At 45.7% G+C, this 21,170-nt stretch overlaps 1 protein-coding gene and 28 non-coding genes across 29 annotated transcripts; all 29 read left to right on the top strand.

Moving 5' to 3' along the window:
* Positions 1-146: 146 nt before the first annotated feature.
* Positions 147-219, top strand: trnam-cau (transfer RNA methionine (anticodon CAU)). Its single transcript has one exon. It is a non-coding gene; the product is annotated as a tRNA-Met (tRNA).
* A 504-nt stretch (positions 220-723) lies between these two features.
* On the top strand, positions 724-796 carry trnam-cau (transfer RNA methionine (anticodon CAU)). Its single transcript has one exon. It is a non-coding gene; the product is annotated as a tRNA-Met (tRNA).
* A 229-nt stretch (positions 797-1,025) lies between these two features.
* Positions 1,026-1,098, top strand: trnam-cau (transfer RNA methionine (anticodon CAU)). Its single transcript has one exon. It is a non-coding gene; the product is annotated as a tRNA-Met (tRNA).
* Positions 1,099-1,327: 229 nt separating this feature from the next.
* Positions 1,328-1,400, top strand: trnam-cau (transfer RNA methionine (anticodon CAU)). Its single transcript has one exon. It is a non-coding gene; the product is annotated as a tRNA-Met (tRNA).
* Positions 1,401-1,607: 207 nt separating this feature from the next.
* On the top strand, positions 1,608-1,680 carry trnam-cau (transfer RNA methionine (anticodon CAU)). The gene has a single exon. It is a non-coding gene; the product is annotated as a tRNA-Met (tRNA).
* A 229-nt stretch (positions 1,681-1,909) lies between these two features.
* On the top strand, positions 1,910-1,982 carry trnam-cau (transfer RNA methionine (anticodon CAU)). Its single transcript has one exon. It is a non-coding gene; the product is annotated as a tRNA-Met (tRNA).
* Positions 1,983-3,106: 1,124 nt separating this feature from the next.
* Positions 3,107-3,179, top strand: trnam-cau (transfer RNA methionine (anticodon CAU)). Its single transcript has one exon. It is a non-coding gene; the product is annotated as a tRNA-Met (tRNA).
* Positions 3,180-3,386: 207 nt separating this feature from the next.
* On the top strand, positions 3,387-3,459 carry trnam-cau (transfer RNA methionine (anticodon CAU)). Its single transcript has one exon. It is a non-coding gene; the product is annotated as a tRNA-Met (tRNA).
* Positions 3,460-3,688: 229 nt separating this feature from the next.
* Positions 3,689-3,761, top strand: trnat-cgu (transfer RNA threonine (anticodon CGU)). The gene has a single exon. It is a non-coding gene; the product is annotated as a tRNA-Thr (tRNA).
* A 227-nt stretch (positions 3,762-3,988) lies between these two features.
* trnam-cau (transfer RNA methionine (anticodon CAU)) lies at positions 3,989-4,061 on the top strand. The gene has a single exon. It is a non-coding gene; the product is annotated as a tRNA-Met (tRNA).
* A 229-nt stretch (positions 4,062-4,290) lies between these two features.
* On the top strand, positions 4,291-4,363 carry trnam-cau (transfer RNA methionine (anticodon CAU)). The gene has a single exon. It is a non-coding gene; the product is annotated as a tRNA-Met (tRNA).
* Positions 4,364-4,867: 504 nt separating this feature from the next.
* Positions 4,868-4,940, top strand: trnam-cau (transfer RNA methionine (anticodon CAU)). The gene has a single exon. It is a non-coding gene; the product is annotated as a tRNA-Met (tRNA).
* Positions 4,941-5,175: 235 nt separating this feature from the next.
* On the top strand, positions 5,176-5,248 carry trnam-cau (transfer RNA methionine (anticodon CAU)). Its single transcript has one exon. It is a non-coding gene; the product is annotated as a tRNA-Met (tRNA).
* A 356-nt stretch (positions 5,249-5,604) lies between these two features.
* Positions 5,605-5,677, top strand: trnam-cau (transfer RNA methionine (anticodon CAU)). Its single transcript has one exon. It is a non-coding gene; the product is annotated as a tRNA-Met (tRNA).
* Positions 5,678-5,906: 229 nt separating this feature from the next.
* On the top strand, positions 5,907-5,979 carry trnam-cau (transfer RNA methionine (anticodon CAU)). Its single transcript has one exon. It is a non-coding gene; the product is annotated as a tRNA-Met (tRNA).
* A 229-nt stretch (positions 5,980-6,208) lies between these two features.
* Positions 6,209-6,281, top strand: trnam-cau (transfer RNA methionine (anticodon CAU)). The gene has a single exon. It is a non-coding gene; the product is annotated as a tRNA-Met (tRNA).
* Positions 6,282-6,510: 229 nt separating this feature from the next.
* Positions 6,511-6,583, top strand: trnam-cau (transfer RNA methionine (anticodon CAU)). Its single transcript has one exon. It is a non-coding gene; the product is annotated as a tRNA-Met (tRNA).
* Positions 6,584-6,812: 229 nt separating this feature from the next.
* trnam-cau (transfer RNA methionine (anticodon CAU)) lies at positions 6,813-6,885 on the top strand. The gene has a single exon. It is a non-coding gene; the product is annotated as a tRNA-Met (tRNA).
* Positions 6,886-7,114: 229 nt separating this feature from the next.
* trnam-cau (transfer RNA methionine (anticodon CAU)) lies at positions 7,115-7,187 on the top strand. Its single transcript has one exon. It is a non-coding gene; the product is annotated as a tRNA-Met (tRNA).
* A 229-nt stretch (positions 7,188-7,416) lies between these two features.
* Positions 7,417-7,489, top strand: trnam-cau (transfer RNA methionine (anticodon CAU)). Its single transcript has one exon. It is a non-coding gene; the product is annotated as a tRNA-Met (tRNA).
* Positions 7,490-7,718: 229 nt separating this feature from the next.
* On the top strand, positions 7,719-7,791 carry trnam-cau (transfer RNA methionine (anticodon CAU)). The gene has a single exon. It is a non-coding gene; the product is annotated as a tRNA-Met (tRNA).
* Positions 7,792-8,020: 229 nt separating this feature from the next.
* On the top strand, positions 8,021-8,093 carry trnam-cau (transfer RNA methionine (anticodon CAU)). The gene has a single exon. It is a non-coding gene; the product is annotated as a tRNA-Met (tRNA).
* A 229-nt stretch (positions 8,094-8,322) lies between these two features.
* Positions 8,323-8,395, top strand: trnam-cau (transfer RNA methionine (anticodon CAU)). The gene has a single exon. It is a non-coding gene; the product is annotated as a tRNA-Met (tRNA).
* Positions 8,396-8,899: 504 nt separating this feature from the next.
* Positions 8,900-8,972, top strand: trnam-cau (transfer RNA methionine (anticodon CAU)). The gene has a single exon. It is a non-coding gene; the product is annotated as a tRNA-Met (tRNA).
* A 229-nt stretch (positions 8,973-9,201) lies between these two features.
* On the top strand, positions 9,202-9,274 carry trnam-cau (transfer RNA methionine (anticodon CAU)). Its single transcript has one exon. It is a non-coding gene; the product is annotated as a tRNA-Met (tRNA).
* A 229-nt stretch (positions 9,275-9,503) lies between these two features.
* On the top strand, positions 9,504-9,576 carry trnam-cau (transfer RNA methionine (anticodon CAU)). Its single transcript has one exon. It is a non-coding gene; the product is annotated as a tRNA-Met (tRNA).
* Positions 9,577-9,805: 229 nt separating this feature from the next.
* Positions 9,806-9,878, top strand: trnam-cau (transfer RNA methionine (anticodon CAU)). The gene has a single exon. It is a non-coding gene; the product is annotated as a tRNA-Met (tRNA).
* A 229-nt stretch (positions 9,879-10,107) lies between these two features.
* On the top strand, positions 10,108-10,180 carry trnam-cau (transfer RNA methionine (anticodon CAU)). Its single transcript has one exon. It is a non-coding gene; the product is annotated as a tRNA-Met (tRNA).
* Positions 10,181-17,010: 6,830 nt separating this feature from the next.
* On the top strand, positions 17,011-20,631 carry LOC137794121 (high-affinity choline transporter 1-like). Its single transcript, XM_068590751.1, has 8 exons — positions 17,011-17,194; positions 18,128-18,241; positions 18,427-18,582; positions 18,690-18,838; positions 18,921-19,064; positions 19,378-19,531; positions 19,624-19,838; positions 19,968-20,631. The coding sequence occupies exons 1-8, from the start codon at positions 17,011-17,013 to the stop codon at positions 20,493-20,495; spliced, it is 1,644 nt and encodes a 547-aa protein (XP_068446852.1). The 3' UTR covers positions 20,496-20,631.
* Positions 20,632-21,170: the final 539 nt, after the last annotated feature.

Raw genomic sequence — 21,170 nt, 5'->3', positions numbered from 1 at the left:
AATATCATGACACGAAGGTCGCAAGTTCAACTCCCACCTAGGGCAATGAGCTGGCCTTTTTTCTAAAGGAGGCCAATCGCTGAACTTTGTTCATCTTGACAAAGAGAACCAATACCCTTCTTCCGTGAAGTTATGATCAATTCCATACCTTGTTGGCGCAGTAGGCAGCGCGTCAGTCTCATAATCTGAAGGTCGTGAGTTCGACCCTCATACGGGGCATAGTTTTGGACGCATCTATGCCTTGAATTATCTGCGGTCATACACGAATATTTGCCAGGCTTGCCTCAGCCTGCCAATTTGTCAATATCATGACACAAAGGTCACAGGTTCGACTCCCACATAGGGCAATGAGCTGGCCCTTTTTCTAAAAGGCCAATCGCTCAGCTTTGTTCAGCTTGACAAAGAGAACCAACACCCTTCTTCCGTGCAGTTATGGTCAATTCCATGCCTCGGCGCAGTAGGCAGCGCGTCAGTCTCATAATCTGAAGGTCGTGAGTTCGACCCTCACACGGGGCATTGTTTTGGACGCATCTATGCCTCGAATTATCTGCGGTCATATACGAATATTTGCCAGGCTTGCCTCAGCCTGCCAATTTGTCACAGGTTCGACTCCCACGTAGGGCAATGAGCTGGCCCTTTTTCTAAAAGGCCAATCGCTCAACTTTGTTCATCTTGACAAAGAGAACCAATACCCTTCTTCCGTGAAGTTATGCTCAATTCCATGCCTCGTTGGCGCAGTAGGCAGCGCGTCAGTCTCATAATCTGAAGGTCGTGAGTTCGACCCTCACACGGGGCATAGTTTTGGACGCATCTATGCCTTGAATTATCTGCGGTCATACACGAATATTTGCCAGGCTTGCATCAGCCTTCCAATTTGTCAATATCATGACACAAAGGTCGCAAGTTCAACTCCCACCTAGGGCAATGAGCTGGCCTTTTTTCTAAAGGAGGCCAATCGCTGAACTTTGTTCATCTTGACCAAGAGAACCAATACCCTTCTTCCGTGAAGTTATGCTCAATTCCATGCCTCGTTGGCGCAGTAGGCAGCGCGTCAGTCTCATAATCTGAAGGTCGTGAGTTCGACCCTCACACGGGGCATAATTTTGGACGCATCTATGCCTGGAATTATCTGCGGTCATACACGAATATTTGCCAGGCTTGCCTCAGCCTTCCAATTTGTCAATATCATGACACGAAGGTCGCAAGTTCAACTCCCACCTAGGGCAATTAGCTGGCCTTTTTTCTAAAGGAGGCCAATCGCTGAACTTTGTTCATCTTGACCAAGAGAACCAATACCCTTCTTCCGTGAAGTTATGATCAATTCCATGCCTTGTTGGCGCAGTAGGCAGCGCGTCAGTCTCATAATCTGAAGGTCGTGAGTTCGACCCTCACACGGGGCATTGTTTTGGACGCATCTATGCCTCGAATTATCTGCGGTCATATACGAATATTTGCCAGGCTTGCCTCAGCCTGCCAATTTGTCACAGGTTCGACTCCCACGTAGGGCAATGAGCTGACCCTTTTTCTAAAAGGCCAATCGCTGAACTTTGTTCATCTTGACCAAGAGAACCAATACCCTTCTTCCGTGAAGTTATGTTTATTTCCATGCCTCGTTGGCGCAGTAGGCAGCGCGTCAGTCTCATAATCTGAAGGTCGTGAGTTCGACCCTCACACGGGGCATTGTTTTGGACGCATCTATGCCTTGAATTATCTGCGGTCATACACGAATATTTGCCAGGCTTGCCTCAGCCTGCCAATTTGTCAATATCATGACACAAAGGTCGCAAGTTCAACTCCCACCTAGGGCAATGAGCTGGCCTTTTTTCTAAAGGAGGCCAATCGCTGAACTTTGTTCATCTTGACCAAGAGAACCAATACTCTTCTTCCGTGAAGTTATGCTCAATCCCATGCCTCGTTGGCGCAGTAGGCAGCGCGTCAGTCTCATAATCTGAAGGTTGTGAGTTCGACCCTCACACGGGGCATAGTTTTGGACGCATCTATGCCTGGAATTATCTGCGGTCATACACGAATATTTGCCAGGCTTGCCTCAGCCTTCCAATTTGTCAATATCATGACACAAAGGTCGCAAGTTCAACTCCCACCTAGGGCAATGAGCTGGCCCTTTTTCTAAAAGGCCAATCGCTCAGCTTTGTTCAGCTTGACAAAGAGAACCAACACCCTTCTTCCGTGCAGTTATGGTCAATTCCATGCCTCGGTGCAGTAGGCAGCGCGTCAGTCTCATAATCTGAAGGTCGTGAGTTCGACCCTCACACGGGGCATAGTTTTGGACGCATCTATGCCTGGAATTATCTGCGGTCATACACGAATATTTGCCAGGCTTGCCTCAGCCTTCCAATTTGTCAATATCATGACACAAAGGTCGCAAGTTCAACTCCCACCTAGGGCAATGAGCTGGCCCTTTTTCTAAAAGGCCAATCGCTCAGCTTTGTTCAGCTTGACAAAGAGAACCAACACCCTTCTTCCGTGCAGTTATGGTCAATTCCATGCCTCGGTGCAGTAGGCAGCGCGTCAGTCTCATAATCTGAAGGTCGTGAGTTCGACCCTCACACGGGGCATAGTTTTGGACGCATCTATGCCTTGAATTATCTGCGGTCATACACGAATATTTGCCAGGCTTGCATCAGCCTGCCAATTTGTCAATATCATGACACAAAGGTCGCAAGTTCAACTCCCACCTAGGGCAATGAGCTGGCCTTTTTTCTAAAGGAGGCCAATCGCTGAACTTTGTTCATCTTGACCAAGAGAACCAATACCCTTCTTCCGTGAAGTTATGTTTATTTCCATGCCTCGTTGGCGCAGTAGGCAGCGCGTCAGTCTCATAATCTGAAGGTCGTGAGTTCGACCACACACGGGGCATAGTTTTGGACGCATCTATGCCTTGAATTATCTGCGGTCATACACGAATATTTGCCAGGCTTGCCTCAGCCTTCCAATTTGTCAATATCATGACACAAAGGTCACAGGTTCGACTCCCACGTAGGGCAATGAGCTGGCCTTTTTTCTAAAGGAGGCCAATCGCTGAACTTTGTTCATCTTGACAGAGAGAACCAATACCCTTCTTCCGTGAAGTTATGCTCAATTCCATGCTTCGTTGGCGCAGTAGGCAGCGCGTCAGTCTCATAATCTGAAGGTCGTGAGTTCGACCCTCACACGGGGCATTGTTTTGGACGCATCTATGCCTCGAATTATCTGCGGTCATATACGAATATTTGCCAGGCTTGCCTCAGCCTGCCAATTTGTCACAGGTTCGACTCCCACCTAGGGCAATGAGCTGGCCTTTTTTCTAAAAGGCCAATCGCTCAACTTTGTTCATCTTGACAAAGAGAACCAATACCCTTCTTCCGTGAAGTTATGCTCAATCCCATGCCTCGTTGGCGCAGTAGGCAGCGCGTCAGTCTCATAATCTGAAGGTCGTGAGTTCGACCCTCACACGGGGCATAGTTTTGGACGCATCTATGCCTGGAATTATCTGCGGTCATACACGAATATTTGCCAGGCTTGCCTCAGCCTTCCAATTTGTCAATATCATGACACAAAGGTCGCAAGTTCAACTCCCACCTAGGGCAATGAGCTGGCCTTTTTTCTAAAGGAGGCCAATCGCTGAACTTTGTTCATCTTGACAAAGAGAACCAATACCCTTCTTCCGTGAAGTTATGATCAATTCCATGCCTTGTTGGCGCAGTAGGCAGCGCGTCAGTCTCGTAATCTGAAGGTCGTGAGTTCGACCCTCATACGGGGCATAGTTTTGGACGCATCTATGCCTTGAATTATCTGCGGTCATACACGAATATTTGCCAGGCTTGCCTCAGCCTGCCAATTTGTCAATATCATGACACAAAGGTCACAGGTTCGACTCCCACGTAGGGCAATGAGCTGGCCCTTTTTCTAAAAGGCCAATCGCTCAGCTTTGTTCAGCTTGACAAAGAGAACCAATACCCTTCTTCCGTGCAGTTATGCTCAATTCCATGCCTCGTTGGCGCAGTAGGCAGCGCGTCAGTCTCATAATCTGAAGGTCGTGAGTTCGACCCTCACACGGGGCATAGTTTTGGACGCATCTATGCCTTGAATTATCTGCGGTCATACACGAATATTTGCCAGGCTTGCATCAGCCTGCCAATTTGTCAATATCATGACACAAAGGTCGCAAGTTCAACTCCCACCTAGGGCAATGAGCTGGCCTTTTTTCTAAAGGAGGCCAATCGCTGAACTTTGTTCATCTTGACCAAGAGAACCAATACTCTTCTTCCGTGAAGTTATGCTCAATCCCATGCCTCGTTGGCGCAGTAGGCAGCGCGTCAGTCTCATAATCCGAAGGTCGTGAGTTCGACCCTCACACGGGGCATAGTTTTGGACGCATCTATGCCTGGAATTATCTGCGGTCATACACGAATATTTGCCAGGCTTGCCTCAGCCTTCCAATTTGTCAATATCATGACACAAAGGTCGCAAGTTCAACTCCCACCTAGGGCAATGAGCTGGCCCTTTTTCTAAAAGGCCAATCGCTCAGCTTTGTTCAGCTTGACAAAGAGAACCAACACCCTTCTTCCGTGCAGTTATGGTCAATTCCATGCCTCGGCGCAGTAGGCAGCGCGTCAGTCTCATAATCTGAAGGTCGTGAGTTCGACCCTCACACGGGGCATTGTTTTGGACGCATCTATGCCTCGAATTATCTGCGGTCATATACGAATATTTGCCAGGCTTGCCTCAGCCTGCCAATTTGTCACAGGTTCGACTCCCACGTAGGGCAATGAGCTGGCCCTTTTTCTAAAAGGCCAATCGCTCAACTTTGTTCATCTTGACAAAGAGAACCAATACCCTTCTTCCGTGAAGTTATGTTTATTTCCATGCCTCGTTGGCGCAGTAGGCAGCGCGTCAGTCTCATAATCTGAAGGTCGTGAGTTCGACCCTCACACGGGGCATAATTTTGGACGCATCTATGCCTTGAATTATCTGCGGTCATACACGAATATTTGAACTTTGTTGTATGTTTAATTCCATGCCTCGGCGCAGTAGGCAGCGCGTCAGTCTCATAATCTGAAGGTCGTGAGTTCGACCCTCACACGGGGCATTGTTTTGGACGCATCTATGCCTCGTATTATCTGCGGTCATATATCTGCGGTCTGCGGTCTTCCGTGAAGTTATGTTTATTTCCATGCCTCGTTGGCGCAGTAGGCAGCGCGTCAGTCTCATAATCTGAAGGTCGTGAGTTCGACCCTCACACGGGGCATAATTTTGGACGCATCTATGCCTTGAATTATCTGCGGTCATACACGAATATTTGAACTTTGTTGTATGTTTAATTCCATGCCTCGGCGCAGTAGGCAGCGCGTCAGTCTCATAATCTGAAGGTCGTGAGTTCGACCCTCACACGGGGCATTGTTTTGGACGCATCTATGCCTCGAATTATCTGCGGTCATATACGAATATTTGCCAGGCTTGCCTCAGCCTGCCAATTTGTCACAGGTTCGACTCCCACGTAGGGCAATGAGCTGGCCCTTTTTCTAAAAGGCCAATCGCTCAACTTTGTTCATCTTGACAAAGAGAACCAATACCCTTCTTCCGTGAAGTTATGTTTATTTCCATGCCTCGTTGGCGCAGTAGGCAGCGCGTCAGTCTCATAATCTGAAGGTCGTGAGTTCGACCCTCACACGGGGCATAATTTTGGACGCATCTATGCCTTGAATTATCTGCGGTCATACACGAATATTTGCCAGGCTTGCATCAGCCTGCCAATTTGTCAATATCATGACACAAAGGTCGCAAGTTCAACTCCCACCTAGGGCAATGAGCTGGCCTTTTTTCTAAAGGAGGCCAATCGCTGAACTTTGTTCAGCTTGACCAAGAGAACCAATACCCTTCTTCCGTGAAGTTATGTTTATTTCCATGCCTCGTTGGCGCAGTAGGCAGCGCGTCAGTCTCATAATCTGAAGGTCGTGAGTTCGACCCTCACACGGGGCATAGTTTTGGACGCATCTATGCCTGGAATTATCTGCGGTCATACACGAATATTTGCCAGGCTTGCCTCAGCCTTCCAATTTGTCAATATCATGACACAAAGGTCACAGGTTCGACTCCCACGTAGGGCAATGAGCTGGCCTTTTTTCTAAAAGAGGTCAATCGCTGAACTTTGTTCATCTTGACAGAGAGAACCAATACCCTTCTTCCGTGAAGTTATGCTCAATTCCATGCCTCGTTGGCGCAGTAGGCAGTGCGTCAGTCTCATAATCTGAAGGTCGTGAGTTCGACCCTCACACGGGGCATAGTTTTGGACGCATCTATGCCCTGAATTATCTGCGGTCATACACGAATATTTGCCAGGCTTGCCTCAGCCTTCCAATTTGTCAATATCATGACACAAAGGTCACAGGTTCGACTCCCACGTAGGGCAATGAGCTGGCCTTTTTTCTAAAGGAGGCCAATCGCTGAACTTTGTTCATCTTGACAGAGAGAACCAATACCCTTCTTCCGTGAAGTTATGCTCATTTCCATGCCTCGTTGGCGCAGTAGGCAGCGCGTCAGTCTCATAATCTGAAGGTCGTGAGTTCGACCCTCACACGGGGCATAGTTTTGGACGCATCTATGCCTTGAATTATCTGCGGTCATACACGAATATTTGCCAGGCTTGCATCAGCCTGCCAATTTGTCAATATCATGACACAAAGGTCGCAAGTTCAACTCCCACCTAGGGCAATGAGCTGGCTTTTTTTCTAAAGGAGGCCAATCGCTGAACTTTGTTCATCTTGACCAAGAGAACCAATACCCTTCTTCCGTGAAGTTATGTTTATTTCCATGCCTCGTTGGCGCAGTAGGCAGCGCGTCAGTCTCATAATCTGAAGGTCGTGAGTTCGACCCTCACACGGGGCATAGTTTTGGACGCATCTATGCCTGGAATTATCTGCGGTCATACACGAATATTTGCCAGGCTTGCCTCAGCCTTCCAATTTGTCAATATCATGACACAAAGGTCATAGGTTCGACTCCCACGCAGGGCAATGAGCTGGCCTTTTTTCTAAAAGAGGTCAATCGCTGAACTTTGTTCATCTTGACAGAGAGAACCAATACCCTTCTTCCGTGAAGTTATGCTCAATTCCATGCCTCGTTGGCGCAGTAGGCAGCGCGTCAGTCTCATAATCTGAAGGTCGTGAGTTCGACCCTCACACGGGGCATAATTTTGGACGCATCTATGCCTTGAATTATCTGCGGTCATACACGAATATTTGCCAGGCTTGCATCAGCCTGCCAATTTGTCAATATCATGACACAAAGGTCGCAAGTTCAACTCCCACCTAGGGCAATGAGCTGGCCTTTTTTCTAAAGGAGGCCAATCGCTGAACTTTGTTCAGCTTGACCAAGAGAACCAATACCCTTCTTCCGTGAAGTTATGTTTATTTCCATGCCTCGTTGGCGCAGTAGGCAGCGCGTCAGTCTCATAATCTGAAGGTCGTGAGTTCGACCCTCACACGGGGCATAGTTTTGGACGCATCTATGCCTGGAATTATCTGCGGTCATACACGAATATTTGCCAGGCTTGCCTCAGCCTTCCAATTTGTCAATATCATGACACAAAGGTCACAGGTTCGACTCCCACGTAGGGCAATGAGCTGGCCTTTTTTCTAAAAGAGGTCAATCGCTGAACTTTGTTCATCTTGACAGAGAGAACCAATACCCTTCTTCCGTGAAGTTATGCTCAATTCCATGCCTCGTTGGCGCAGTAGGCAGTGCGTCAGTCTCATAATCTGAAGGTCGTGAGTTCGACCCTCACACGGGGCATAGTTTTGGACGCATCTATGCCCTGAATTATCTGCGGTCATACACGAATATTTGCCAGGCTTGCCTCAGCCTTCCAATTTGTCAATATCATGACACAAAGGTCACAGGTTCGACTCCCACGTAGGGCAATGAGCTGGCCTTTTTTCTAAAGGAGGCCAATCGCTGAACTTTGTTCATCTTGACAGAGAGAACCAATACCCTTCTTCCGTGAAGTTATGCTCATTTCCATGCCTCGTTGGCGCAGTAGGCAGCGCGTCAGTCTCATAATCTGAAGGTCGTGAGTTCGACCCTCACACGGGGCATAGTTTTGGACGCATCTATGCCTTGAATTATCTGCGGTCATACACGAATATTTGCCAGGCTTGCATCAGCCTGCCAATTTGTCAATATCATGACACAAAGGTCGCTAGTTCAACTCCCACCTAGGGCAATGAGCTGGCCTTTTTTCTAAAGGAGGCCAATCGCTGAACTTTGTTCATCTTGACCAAGAGAACCAATACTCTTCTTCCGTGAAGTTATGCTCAATCCCATGCCTCGTTGGCGCAGTAGGCAGTGCGTCAGTCTCATAATCTGAAGGTCGTGAGTTCGACCCTCACACGGGGCATAGTTTTGGACGCATCTATGCCTGGAATTATCTGCGGTCATACACGAATATTTGCCAGGCTTGCCTCAGCCTTCCAATTTGTCAATATCATGACACAAAGGTCGCAAGTTCAACTCCCACCTAGGGCAATGAGCTGGCCCTTTTTCTGAAAGGCCAATCGCTCAGCTTTGTTCAGCTTGACAAAGAGAACCAACACCCTTCTTTCGTGCAGTTATGGTCAATTCCATGCCTCGGCGCAGTAGGCAGCGCGTCAGTCTCATAATCTGAAGGTCGTGAGTTCGACCCTCACACGGGGCATTGTTTTGGACGCATCTATGCCTCGAATTATCTGCGGTCATATACGAATATTTGCCAGGCTTGCCTCAGCCTGCCAATTTGTCACAGGTTCGACTCCCACGTAGGGCAATGAGCTGGCCCTTTTTCTAAAAGGCCAATCGCTCAACTTTGTTCATCTTGACAAAGAGAACCAATACCCTTCTTCCGTGAAGTTATGTTTATTTCCATGCCTCGTTGGCGCAGTAGGCAGCGCGTCAGTCTCATAATCTGAAGGTCGTGAGTTCGACCCTCACACGGGGCATAATTTTGGACGCATCTATGCCTTGAATTATCTGCGGTCATACACGAATATTTGCCAGGCTTGCATCAGCCTGCCAATTTGTCAATATCATGACACAAAGGTCGCAAGTTCAACTCCCACCTAGGGCAATGAGCTGGCCTTTTTTCTAAAGGAGGCCAATCGCTGAACTTTGTTCAGCTTGACCAAGAGAACCAATACCCTTCTTCCGTGAAGTTATGTTTATTTCCATGCCTCGTTGGCGCAGTAGGCAGCGCGTCAGTCTCATAATCTGAAGGTCGTGAGTTCGACCCTCACACGGGGCATAGTTTTGGACGCATCTATGCCTGGAATTATCTGCGGTCATACACGAATATTTGCCAGGCTTGCCTCAGCCTTCCAATTTGTCAATATCATGACACAAAGGTCACAGGTTCGACTCCCACGTAGGGCAATGAGCTGGCCTTTTTTCTAAAGGAGGCCAATCGCTGAACTTTGTTCATCTTGACAGAGAGAACCAATACCCTTCTTCCGTGAAGTTATGCTCATTTCCATGCCTCGTTGGCGCAGTAGGCAGCGCGTCAGTCTCATAATCTGAAGGTCGTGAGTTCGACCCTCACACGGGGCATAGTTTTGGACGCATCTATGCCTTGAATTATCTGCGGTCATACACGAATATTTGCCAGGCTTGCATCAGCCTGCCAATTTGTCAATATCATGACACAAAGGTCGCAAGTTCAACTCCCACCTAGGGCAATGAGCTGGCTTTTTTTCTAAAGTAGGCCAATCGCTGAACTTTGTTCATCTTGACCAAGAGAACCAATACCCTTCTTCCGTGAAGTTATGTTTATTTCCATGCCTCGTTGGCGCAGTAGGCAGCGCGTCAGTCTCATAATCTGAAGGTCGTGAGTTCGACCCTCACACGGGGCATAGTTTTGGACGCATCTATGCCTGGAATTATCTGCGGTCATACACGAATATTTGCCAGGCTTGCCTCAGCCTTCCAATTTGTCAATATCATGACACAAAGGTCATAGGTTCGACTCCCACGCAGGGCAATGAGCTGGCCTTTTTTCTAAAAGAGGTCAATCGCTGAACTTTGTTCATCTTGACAGAGAGAACCAATACCCTTCTTCCGTGAAGTTATGCTCAATTCCATGCCTCGTTGGCGCAGTAGGCAGTGCGTCAGTCTCATAATCTGAAGGTCGTGAGTTCGACCCTCACACAGGGCATTGTTTTGGAGACATCTTTGCCTTAAATTATCTGTGGTCCTCCACAAATGCTTGCCAGGCTTGCTTCAGCCTGTAATAGTGTATCTCTGTTTACTGACTGTCACTATTGTATTGGCAGACATAATTTCAGTACTAGACTTATTAATTGCTACTTATTTTATTACAGTTATTAATTGCAATTACTTCAATTCAATATTTCTTCACTGTTAATAACACATATTAAGGCATGCAGATATTAGTCATTTAAATATATTTATTAACCACAACAGGGACTGTAAACATTAAACACAGAGCCCATAGTATAAGTTCACACAACTATGCCAAACAAATATATCATAATTAGTATTTGCTTTTGTTGCTCTGTCTTCATCCAGGTCCTCTGCTGCTGTAAGCCGGTCCATTCTGACATCATAGTGGCAGCAGGAAGCTGTGAGGAGGACAGCTGATGGCTCACCAAGTCAGATGAGGATAAAGACAAAGACAATGAGTATGATTTTGTCTGACTTGATGTCATCTTTTTAAAATGTGCACAACCAAATGAAAAACATTCAAATACTGACTTTGATCTCTTTGTCCAGTTTGCCGTCGATCAGCTCTACAGACGTCTGATGAGGAATCAGGAGGTCATCTGACCGTGTCGAGAACATTGAACAGGTTGTTATTGACAGTAAGATGAAGCAGGAATCTAACATAATTTCTACTCTGTAGTCCGTCCTGCACTCCGCAAGGTGAACGCTTGTGTGCTGCCTTCATTTGATCAGAAAAGAGAGCACCAGTTTCATTTACAACAATGAATATTTTAAAGAATGAACACTACATATAGATATTTTTAGGATGCAAACACAGGTAAAGCATTACACACCAGGCACTGTGACAGTCGCCTTTGTGAACAAATGGCCTGCCACTTTGTAACCAGACCAGACCGGGTGCTCTGCATCACGTGCAATACATGCAATCAGAACATAATTGACAGCAGGTGCTCAACCCCGGAAAGGGTTTTTTACTGGGAAAACACTTCAGCAGGCAGTAAACATTCTTACCTGCTACTCCAGGGAACCCAGTGTGGATGTGAGGAACGTTTGGGGTCTGCTTCAGTCCCATCCTACAGAAGCGACACCTTGGGCCTGTTTGCTGGGATGTAGTGTGCTGGGATTCAGTCCTCTTCCTTTTTTCTGCCCTCTCTCCCCCACCCTTTTCTTTGTGTTATCCAGTTCCTGGTGAAAGAACGTTTTTCAGCAAAGGGGCATTTTGAGGTTTGTCAGGACCATACGCTTTAAAAACTTTAGTGGAGCAGTAAAAGTATCTGACATGGCCCTACTGGTGGAGGAAGTGGATGGAGGAACCATCATTCTCATATCTGGACTTTGGCTGGCCACAGGAATGGCATTTTTTTGTTTGCTTTTTTTGCACTGGTTGTTGCTGCTGTTGCTTCTGTATGTTTTGGACAATTTTCTCAATGGAGGCTTGAGTAAGGGTCTGAGCAGGTGGCGGTAGATTAACTACTGCAGCAGGCATAATTACAACTGGCACACGAGTAGTCTCACTGCATTTCGTCAGAGTGCCAGAGTTCCTGCCTCTCTTGTAGTTTTTTTTTCTCTAGGCTGGTGTTCAAATATGAGCTTGTGTTCAGCAATTTGCAGAGGTGTTTTTCATATTGTAAGATATGACAATTTGTTGTTGGGTGGAGCATGCTATTTGGGTCAGTACAGGAAGTGTGGATGAGGGCAGCATAGTCCTGGTCTACAAACTTGAGCATGTCTTGGTGCCCAGGGTTTTTGTTGAGCAGGTGGAACGGGACGTATACGGTAGTAAGGAGCGCTGAGAGACAAACAGCTTGTGCTCCATCGATGCTAACGGTCATGAACAAAAGAGTTTTTCCAAGTACATCACCATCCAGAATGCAACCGCTGATGGAGAGGCTAAGCACCGTTCTGACACACGGACAAACAGACAAACTTATCGCCCAAGTTTTCGACGGGGCTGCAGTCAGCTCACTACGTGCCCACTGTACATCAGCTGATCCTCATCATGCAGCACGCATACCCAAATGTGGACATGCTATTCAACCAGCTGCAGAAGAGGAACATCCACCCTGTCTTCATGAAAGAACTTGTCCAGAGGTTTATAGACGGCATTCAAAAACATCATGTAAGTTTTTCACCTGCATTAAGGTGTGTGTGTGTTGCAAACAATTATCATTTTAGTGCCTTTGTAATAAGATGTCCTTATTATGTCAAAGTGTTGCAAAGTAGTAATGCGTCATACTTTTTTTTTTTTTTTTTTGCATTGAATCATACAGGGATGTTTCCTGAAATTAATTGGCTGGCCCTACCCAAAAAAAAAACACCAACAGCTGCCTTCTTGGGGGCCGGCCACCGCTTGTGGTCCAAGACAAACACTCTCCCTCCTGTCTTCACAGGTCCAGTGTGAGCGGCAGTTGGTAAAGGACAGGTAACAAAAGACAGAGTACAATAAGTTATTCGGACCTACAGAAGGGAAAAGCCTTACACGCACTTGTATAGTATGTTTATGTAACTGTCTACTCATTTACACATTCAATATGCTTACATCTTGTAAGAAAAGAATACTGCAACACGTCTCCTTATGAAAAAAGAATATGCTTGAAATTCAGTTTCTGCCAACTAATGCTGAAGTCTTGTCCACTACTTTTTATTTGTCTGCTAGATGTTACCTGGAGCTGTCTGAGGCTTGAGTCGTCCTGGGATTAACGTTGAGTTCGACAGCAGAATTTGCAGAAGGGCAAGGAGGAAACTGAAACCACTCGAATGGTGCCATTTTGAGGAGGACTGGGAGGACTGAGCAGTGGGCTTTGAGGAGGTGGATTTATGGCTTGGGCAGAGTCTTTCTTGATCCTGTCCTTGTCCCAGTCCAGAGGAACTGGGCCGCAACCAGGCTCAACGTACTGCAGGCCAAACTTCTTTCCTGCGTTGCTACTGGAGAGATGTAACGCTGGATATTTGACGTGTGCCAACACCCGTTCAGAGACTGTGTTGAGCTTGGCCATTAACGCAGGATCAAAGACAGCTGGGAGGTGAACACTCAGCTGCTTCAAGTCCACCATGCGCTGGTAATTCACACCGCGTCACCCTCGTCATCCCCTGAGGTTGAAACGGCTCTAGGGAAACATGTGATCCACTGAGCCTGATGGAAGTGATGTCCCTTCTGCTGGCATGTGCCTCTGATGGGGAACTCTGGCCCCATCCATGTACAAAATCTCACCGTCCACCACAGGATCACTAAGGCAACCTCGCAGACTGTGCACTTGCTGGATCCTCCACACCTTCAGCATTGAGGGCTTGAGTAGAGCCTTTTGAGTCACTTGCGAGGGTAAAACCGGTGGAAAACCCAATTCACTCTCTTAATAAGGTCCTCGGGCAGTGGGATCCTGGTCCTGCACTGCTCCCGGATGTGTCGCTTTGTTGGGTTTGCAGGCTGAATTCCACAGACCTAGGCATCTGTAAGCCTCCTCTCATGATGCTCTGTCGCACCCTCACGGAGGAACCCCCTTATGCAGTGGAACAGGTCGAGCTTCACACTTGTTGTGGCACTGAAATGAGATTGTGATGCACACGTGGTCAGCAGGTTACCAGAAATGGCCTATGTCTGCTCACCAACAATACCACTTAAGGTGCTCTCCTGCATTTGATTCTGACACTTTGAATGCTGCACAGCAATCCCTGAAAGAAAAAAAGTAAAGTTCTTGTATGTCAGGATTGCTGGCAACAAGTTGGTGTACCTCTTTGGCAGTTTGTCAAGCCACACTGGGTTGTCAGCGTACCGCCTCCTTTTGCTCACTTTGCAGCACAGCCTGGAGGACAAAAGGTAGTACTGCCCAGTGATGCCAACAACCACATAGTCTACTAACACCTGCAGAGGCAATTTGAGGCCGGGCACAACCTTCAATGCACAGCAGAAAAATGGATTAAGTTAAAGTACTTTGGGGAAGGAAGATTGGCAATACTGTCAATTAATTATGGCTGGGGTGGGGATCGCCGCAATGACACCATCTTCATTAGGTTGCACACAGGAAAGGAGCCTGGCCAGAGAATCCAGCTGTCTTCATCCAGATCTTCTGCTGTGAACAGGTCCACTGGCTGCCGTCATGGTCGTAGGCAGGAAGCTGTGGAAGAGGACGGGTGGGGACAGCTAATGGCTCACCTAGTCGCATCGTAAATTTGTACACTTGCGTATGACTTGAGGTCATCTTTTTTAAATGAACACAATCAAATCAAACGCGTTCAAAAATACTATGATCTTTGTGCAATTGGCTGTTGACCCAGCTCTGCAGACATCTCATCTGACTTTGTAGAGAAAATTAACCATGTTGTTGGTAAGATTAAGCTAGAATGTAAAATGACAGCTACTCTGGAGTCCGTACTGCACTCAGCGAGCTGAACGCTGGAGTGCTGCCTCTTATTGGTCTGAAAACTACATGCGGATCATTTTTAGAATGCAAATACAGGTAAAATAATACACACCTTGAGCCTTGGCTGGTGCAGACGGTGCTACAATGGAAAACCCTTGTTTGTTTATAATTTGACAATACGCAACTACTGTTAGTAAAGGCAGAAAATAGTTTTAGTATCTTTACTTCACCTGCTTTTCTCAGCCAAATCCAATGAAACAGACTGTTTCTAACATTATTATTATATGAAGAATACGCGTGTTTATGTTGGCTTGGGTTAACTTGCTATTGTTCTGATAACATTACTTTAAAATAAAAGCATGCAATACACTAGTTTTTCATTTATTGCATAATGCAACTCAATCGCAAAAAAATCTTGCAATTGAGTTTTTACTTGAAAATGCATGTTGCGCAACAGACCTACAGGTGAAAAGATAGTGAAAGTGAAAACTTGCATCATTCTTTGTGAGCGTGATGAGAAGCACCTGCATAAAAAGATGGAGACACACATCAGACACATCTGCCAGGGAGAAGAGACCAGACCTCCACCTGCAGAGCTCCATTGTCTTGCTGCTCATCCCGACCTCCAGACGGTAAGAGGCTTCCTCTCGCTGCCGGGGTTCATGTGTCTTCATGTCTTTGTAAACCCTCTGTGGACACGCATCATGAAGAGAAACTGCACTGCTCATTGAAATAATTTAGAAATTAGTGTTTTATTTTACTTTCAAAGACCTCCATCTTATTTCTCCTCTCTGCAGGTCGAAGGACAAACTCTGAACCTCAGCACCACGGCTCAGAAGGTTCAGGGGGTGAAGCTCTCCAAGGACCAGACTGGAGTCACTGCCGAGCTGTTGTCCTCAAAGGTTAAGGTCCTTTTGGATCGCAACACCGCACACGTGTCAGGTACAGAACAATACATCCTGTTGTGCGACTACAGTGGAAGGTGAACACTAATAAGACCCGCCCCTTTCCTCTCTGCATGGATCAGCTGTGATCTCCTGAAGCAAGCTCCCTTCTCTGCTGGTCAAGAGCTCACTGACGATAGCTGTGTGTGTGTAGCTGTCCCTCAGGTTTCCTGTCTGCAGCATCACTGTAGCGAACACAGGTTTTGTGGCGAGAAGCTCGGTGAAAGACGTTGCTTCTGTCGGGCCTTGTTCTCCTCCAAGTACACGCCAACCAACGCTTTAGGGACACGCACTGCTGCTACACACGCACTGCTGCTACACACACTGCTTTAGGTACAGTGCTGCTTCATAGGCTGCACTTTGATTTGTGCGTTCATGTCTGCATTCTGAAGTTATTGCAACAAGACTTGGTTTCTTATGGAGCACATTTCAAGTGATAGTGAAGACCTGCTGGGCCACCAACCAGCCGTTATCTAACGGCAGCGTGCGATACGACCTCATCAAGGGCGGGTGAGAGCAAGAACTCTACGTCAGCTGCTGTGAGAATCGTCTGCAGAGGAACTCATTGTCTTGTTTTCCTGTTTCTAAGCAGATGACCGAACAAAGCTGACTGCACGGTGAAGATAGAGGGAGAGGGAACCTCCAACTTCTCTTTCAACATGTTCCAGTTGTCCGGGCAGGAATCTGAGATCTACCTGCAATACAAACTGGAGCTGTGCCCCAATAAGGGCTCCGTACCCTGTGCTCCGGTATTTCTTTTTGTTGTGATTTAAGAATATTTTAACCAGTTTATTAATTTCAAATCAACTTGCATCTGTATTATGATCAAGTGGCCTCCTTACAGTCCTCTGTGTTTCAGGTCTGCGCCAGTAAGAGAAAGCGCAGATCTTCTGGATCTAAAGCTGCAGATGGAAACCCAGCACTCATCACGATGGCCTGGAGCAATTACAAGTTTTTACTGCACTACTTCCTGGCGCTGTGGGTTCTTTTAATTGAAATAAACTTTGCGTGTGCTACTTTAAATGCACACAGACTGCATGACACCTTGTTGATACAGAAACACAATCTGTGTTTTTGTGACATGAAGCTAAAATAAGTTTGTCAGGTTTTAGACTCAAATGAAGGAAAATACTAATGTGAAGATTAAAAAGGTGATTATCAGATTGATTAATGAAGATTGTTAATTTAAACTGTGGCTCTAATTACAGACATGTTGGTGTACAATGATTAAATTAATAACAAAAACAACACTTGCTGTATGAATGATTATCAAAAAGACCAAAAAAATAAAGGGAGCAGGGAAAGCAAAAGGCAAACATTTAACTGACGATGGAAAACCAGTTGTATTGCTTTTGAACGTCTTCTTTAAATTGTGGGTGTTTTAGGAGCTGTGGGCTAGTGATGTTTTTCAACTAGTTTAATCAAATGAGTAAATATGTCTGACATTCACGCTCACAGGAGAAGAAGACAGTTTGTCTCCGCTATAGCTTTAATCAACCATGGCTCTCAATATACCAGGTCTGATCATGATGATAATATTCTACCTGCTGGTGTTGGGAATCGGCATCTGGGCCTCTGTAAAGTCAAAGAAGATGGAGAAAAACACACAAGGTGGACAGGTGGAGTTTTCTTTTTTGGCTAACCGCAGTGTCAGCTTGGTAGTGGGAGTCTTCACGATGACAGGTGAAGTTTGTTTGATTATTAAAAATACACAGTATTGATCATATCGGAGTAGTTTTAGTTATTTTAATGCACCTGTATGAACTTTAGTCTTTTTTCTATTGTTAGGGTTCAGTAAATTGATCAAATACAAATTTGTGTTTATACAACAATATATTTCCTGAATCACTGTTGGGACATTTCTTTAATCACAAACTTTTAAATGAATATACTGTATATTAATGATACAACCCTAATTATGAAAAAGATCAAGATGGTGTACAACGCTCCCTGGGACTGTTTTCTCATTCTAAACAGCACAATGCATTTTACTCATTACAATCTGCATTTGCACATTAGCTTAGTTTATTTTAAATGATAAATAATATTACAATTTGGCATTTTTAACTAAACCCATTACAACCAACAGTCATACAACCAAGGACCTTTGACATATTGACAAATTAGAAAAAAATAAGGGCGGAAAACAGCTAACTGCTGTGATACTTCCCAAATATTAACTGCCCTGGCACCTCGCTGAAACAGTCCAAGCGCTTCGTGCTGCAACATCTTGACTCCCAAGGTGCACACGCAATAGGAGCACTGTGTCTGCTGTGGAGACCTCCAGGTTTCTGGGATCCACAATCTCCCAGGACCTAAAGTAGAGATTGTAAAGCCCTCCGAGGCAAATTTGTATTTGTCATTTTGGGCGATACAAAACAAACAGAATTGAACACACCCTAGACACAACCGGCTCCAACTCCTCCCCTCTCGTAGGCACTGCAGAGCTCTATGCGCCAAAAACACCAGACTCCAAGAACAGCTTCTTTCCACTGGCGTCACTCTGACAACCAATCAATAAAACTTAGTCAAATTCCTTGTATGCCAACGCATACATGGCCAATAAAGCTGACTGATTCTGATAATGTATCTATGTGTATGTATTTTCCGATGCAGCTACTTGGGTTGGAGGTGGCTTCATCATTGGTGTTGCAGAGTCTGTTTATGACCCCACAAGGGGTCTAGTCTGGGCTCTTATTCCTCTGCAGACGTCCATTTCCTTCATCATCGGTGAGTCTCTCTTCAACATGAATCTGAGTGTTTTTACCTCAGTACAACCTTCTGTTTACACTTCGAGACACACATGTTCAATGACCACACACTGTACACCCTCCCTACACATCAGTAACAACACTAAGGACACTGGGTGTGGCCACAAAGCCAAATCATAACAGTATTTCCTTGTTCCATTGAAGGTGGACTGTTTTTTGCAAAGCCAATGAGGGAGAACCAATACACCAGTATGATGGATCCCTTCCAGAGGAAGTATGGAAACAAACTGACTGCGGTTCTTTCCATCATTCCTCTCATAACTGAAGTTGTCTGGATTCCTGCGTCTCTGATTTCCTTAGGTACACATGAACAAGTCCACTCAAAGTAACGTTTCTGACCCCTGGATCCATTTTCCTCATCAAGCTTTTCCTCCATTGTGTTTGCTGTGTGTGTTTGTGCGCTACAGGAGCCACCATGAGTGTAGTACTCGACCTGTCCTTCACTGTTTGTGTCTGGATCTCTGCTGTGGTGGCGATCATCTACACTGTTCTTGGAGGTCTCTACTCGGTGGCTTACACTGACGTCATCCAGATCTCTCTGGTGTTTCTGAGCTTGGTGCGTTTTTACTCAATGAACGTTCAAGATGATGTGTTCTCCTTTTATTTAGACCCTCCTGAGTGATTTCCTCTTTCCACAGTGGCTGTGTGTCCCTTTTGTGCTGAATAGTGACGTTTATACTGACATCAGTGAAACAGCATTCAACCACACACACCACAGCTCCTGGCTGGGCCATGTTGAGTCTGATGAAGTCTGGAGATGGATAGATCAGTTTCTAGTGATGGTAAGATGAGTTACATTAGTGTGTTGTTTTCAAATATATTTCTAAAGGCGAAGGTATATAAAACTGTTATTGGAAATTCACGTAAAGCTTAAAGTAAATATATATTAAGGTTTCATAACAGCTGTGTATGAAATTATATCTTAGTTATCTGACGCTAAACATATGTTGAACATCACTATTTACCATATTCGAGTGCAATTTTTAAATACGATGACATTATTTTTCATAATTTCTGTCAGTATCATCAACATAGAGTCAGACTTGATATTTCACACATTCTATTTTTTTTTTTTTTTTTTTTTACAATTTATAGACTTTAGGCAATTTGGCCGTCCAGGATTTCCATCAGAGGACACTGTCCTCCAGCTCCATGTCCACAGCCAGGATCATCTGTTTCATAGCAGCAGGAGTCGTCATCATTGTAGGAATCCCATCTGTGCTGATTGGAGCCGTAGCAGCTTCAACAGGTAATCTCTACTCTTTACCTGTTGGTGATCTTTGTCATGTCACGGTGGTGAATCAGCATTCATTGTTGTCTGTTCTGCCTCCTGTGTTTCAGACTGGAACTCCACCTCATATGGCTCTCCTTCTCCATACGAGCGAGGGCAGGCGGCCATGGTGTTGCCCATCACCCTTCAGAATTTAACACCCATCTACATTTCTGCCATTGGCATCGGAGCTATTGCTGCTGCAGTGATGTCATCAACTGACTCTTTACTTTTGTCTGTATCCACCATCTTCACCACCAACATCTACCAGACCATCAGGAGTCAGGTGCAGTAGGGAACAGGAGCATGTTCTTATATGTTTGCCTCACCTCTTCAATGGGTCTGGGTTTACTATTTTGCATTTATTTACTTCCTCAAGTTTAAATATTTAAAATTCACATGGTTTTGTTTTTAGGCATCCGATAAAGAGCTGCAGTGGGTGATCCGTGTCTCCATAGTGGCTGCAGGACTTGTGGGAACATCTCTCACCTACCTGGAAAACAGCATCATGGTGTTCTGGATCCTGGGCTCAGACCTGACTTACTCCATAATGCTCCCCCAGCTCATCCTCGTCCTCTTCATCAGAGTTTCTAACGGTTATGGGGTTGCTGCAGGCTATATTGTTGCTTTTGTGATGAGAGTTTTGTGTGGAGAGCCGTTGTTTGGCCTCCCTGTGATCCTACATTTCCCAGGATGCACTTTAGAGGACGGTGTTTATGTTCAGCGCTTTCCCGTCAAGACCTTCTGCATGCTGTCTGGTCTGGTCTCCATCCTGCTGGTTTCATATGTGGCCTCACTCCTGTTTAACAAGGGGATCCTTCCTGAGAGGTGGGACGTGTTCAAGGTGAAGTCACAGGAAGCTCCACCACCAGCAGAGGGAGCCAGAGAGGCCGATGGAGATGAGAAATGTGTCTCTGAACCGATGCTGGACACAAAATGTTGAAGTTATGTTTGTCTTCGTTGAATTGTGGGGACTCCTTCTGGTGTTGGTTCTTCCATTACAGTCCTGTATTTTGAGCTGTGAACGGTCATCCTTTTAGAAACATCTCTACTCACTAACGGAGACAGATTGTTGTGTGAAAGTTAAAGTTGCCAAGCTGTGATCGGTTCATGGGACGGGGTTTAGCGAGCAGTCAGTTTGATGAAGGGTTTGAGCTGCCTCTTTTTGGAGATATCCGCTATAGAGATGATTTCTGATGTAATGGAACTAGATGACTCTGCTCTTGGTGCTCAAAGCTTTCATATCTCTAATGTGTCAGTAGATGATCGCGGTGTTTTCTAGAATTATTATTAATCGTGCCAGTTTCATTATTAGTCATTGCTTTTTGAGCCACCTTTCCTTTTCCACCTTTCTTTATCAAGGTTTTATTTGAGATTTTTTAGCATAGAATTGGAAATAGTTCAGGTATTTTTCCTCTGACAAATCCTTATTGTGGGTCTTAAATGTCATATCTTTGTTTCCATAATAAGGCCTGTGGTTATGTTTAGGGGTGTGATGTTAAGAGAAAATGTAAATGTCACAATCAAGACGTGAACAAAATGATCCTGTGTCCACTGTAATACATTTAATCCAGTGGAAAATGTCTCTGAAGGGAAAATAAAGTATAAATAAACTGAA

The sequence above is a fragment of the Clinocottus analis genome, unplaced genomic scaffold (genome assembly GCF_023055335.1).
Source record: "Clinocottus analis isolate CAN_PGR_092001 unplaced genomic scaffold, fCliAna1.0.p SCAF_24, whole genome shotgun sequence".
NCBI lineage: Eukaryota > Metazoa > Chordata > Actinopteri > Perciformes > Cottidae > Clinocottus > Clinocottus analis.
The sequence above is the reverse complement of the archived record's forward strand: the minus strand, read 5'-3'. Positions and strand labels throughout refer to the sequence as shown.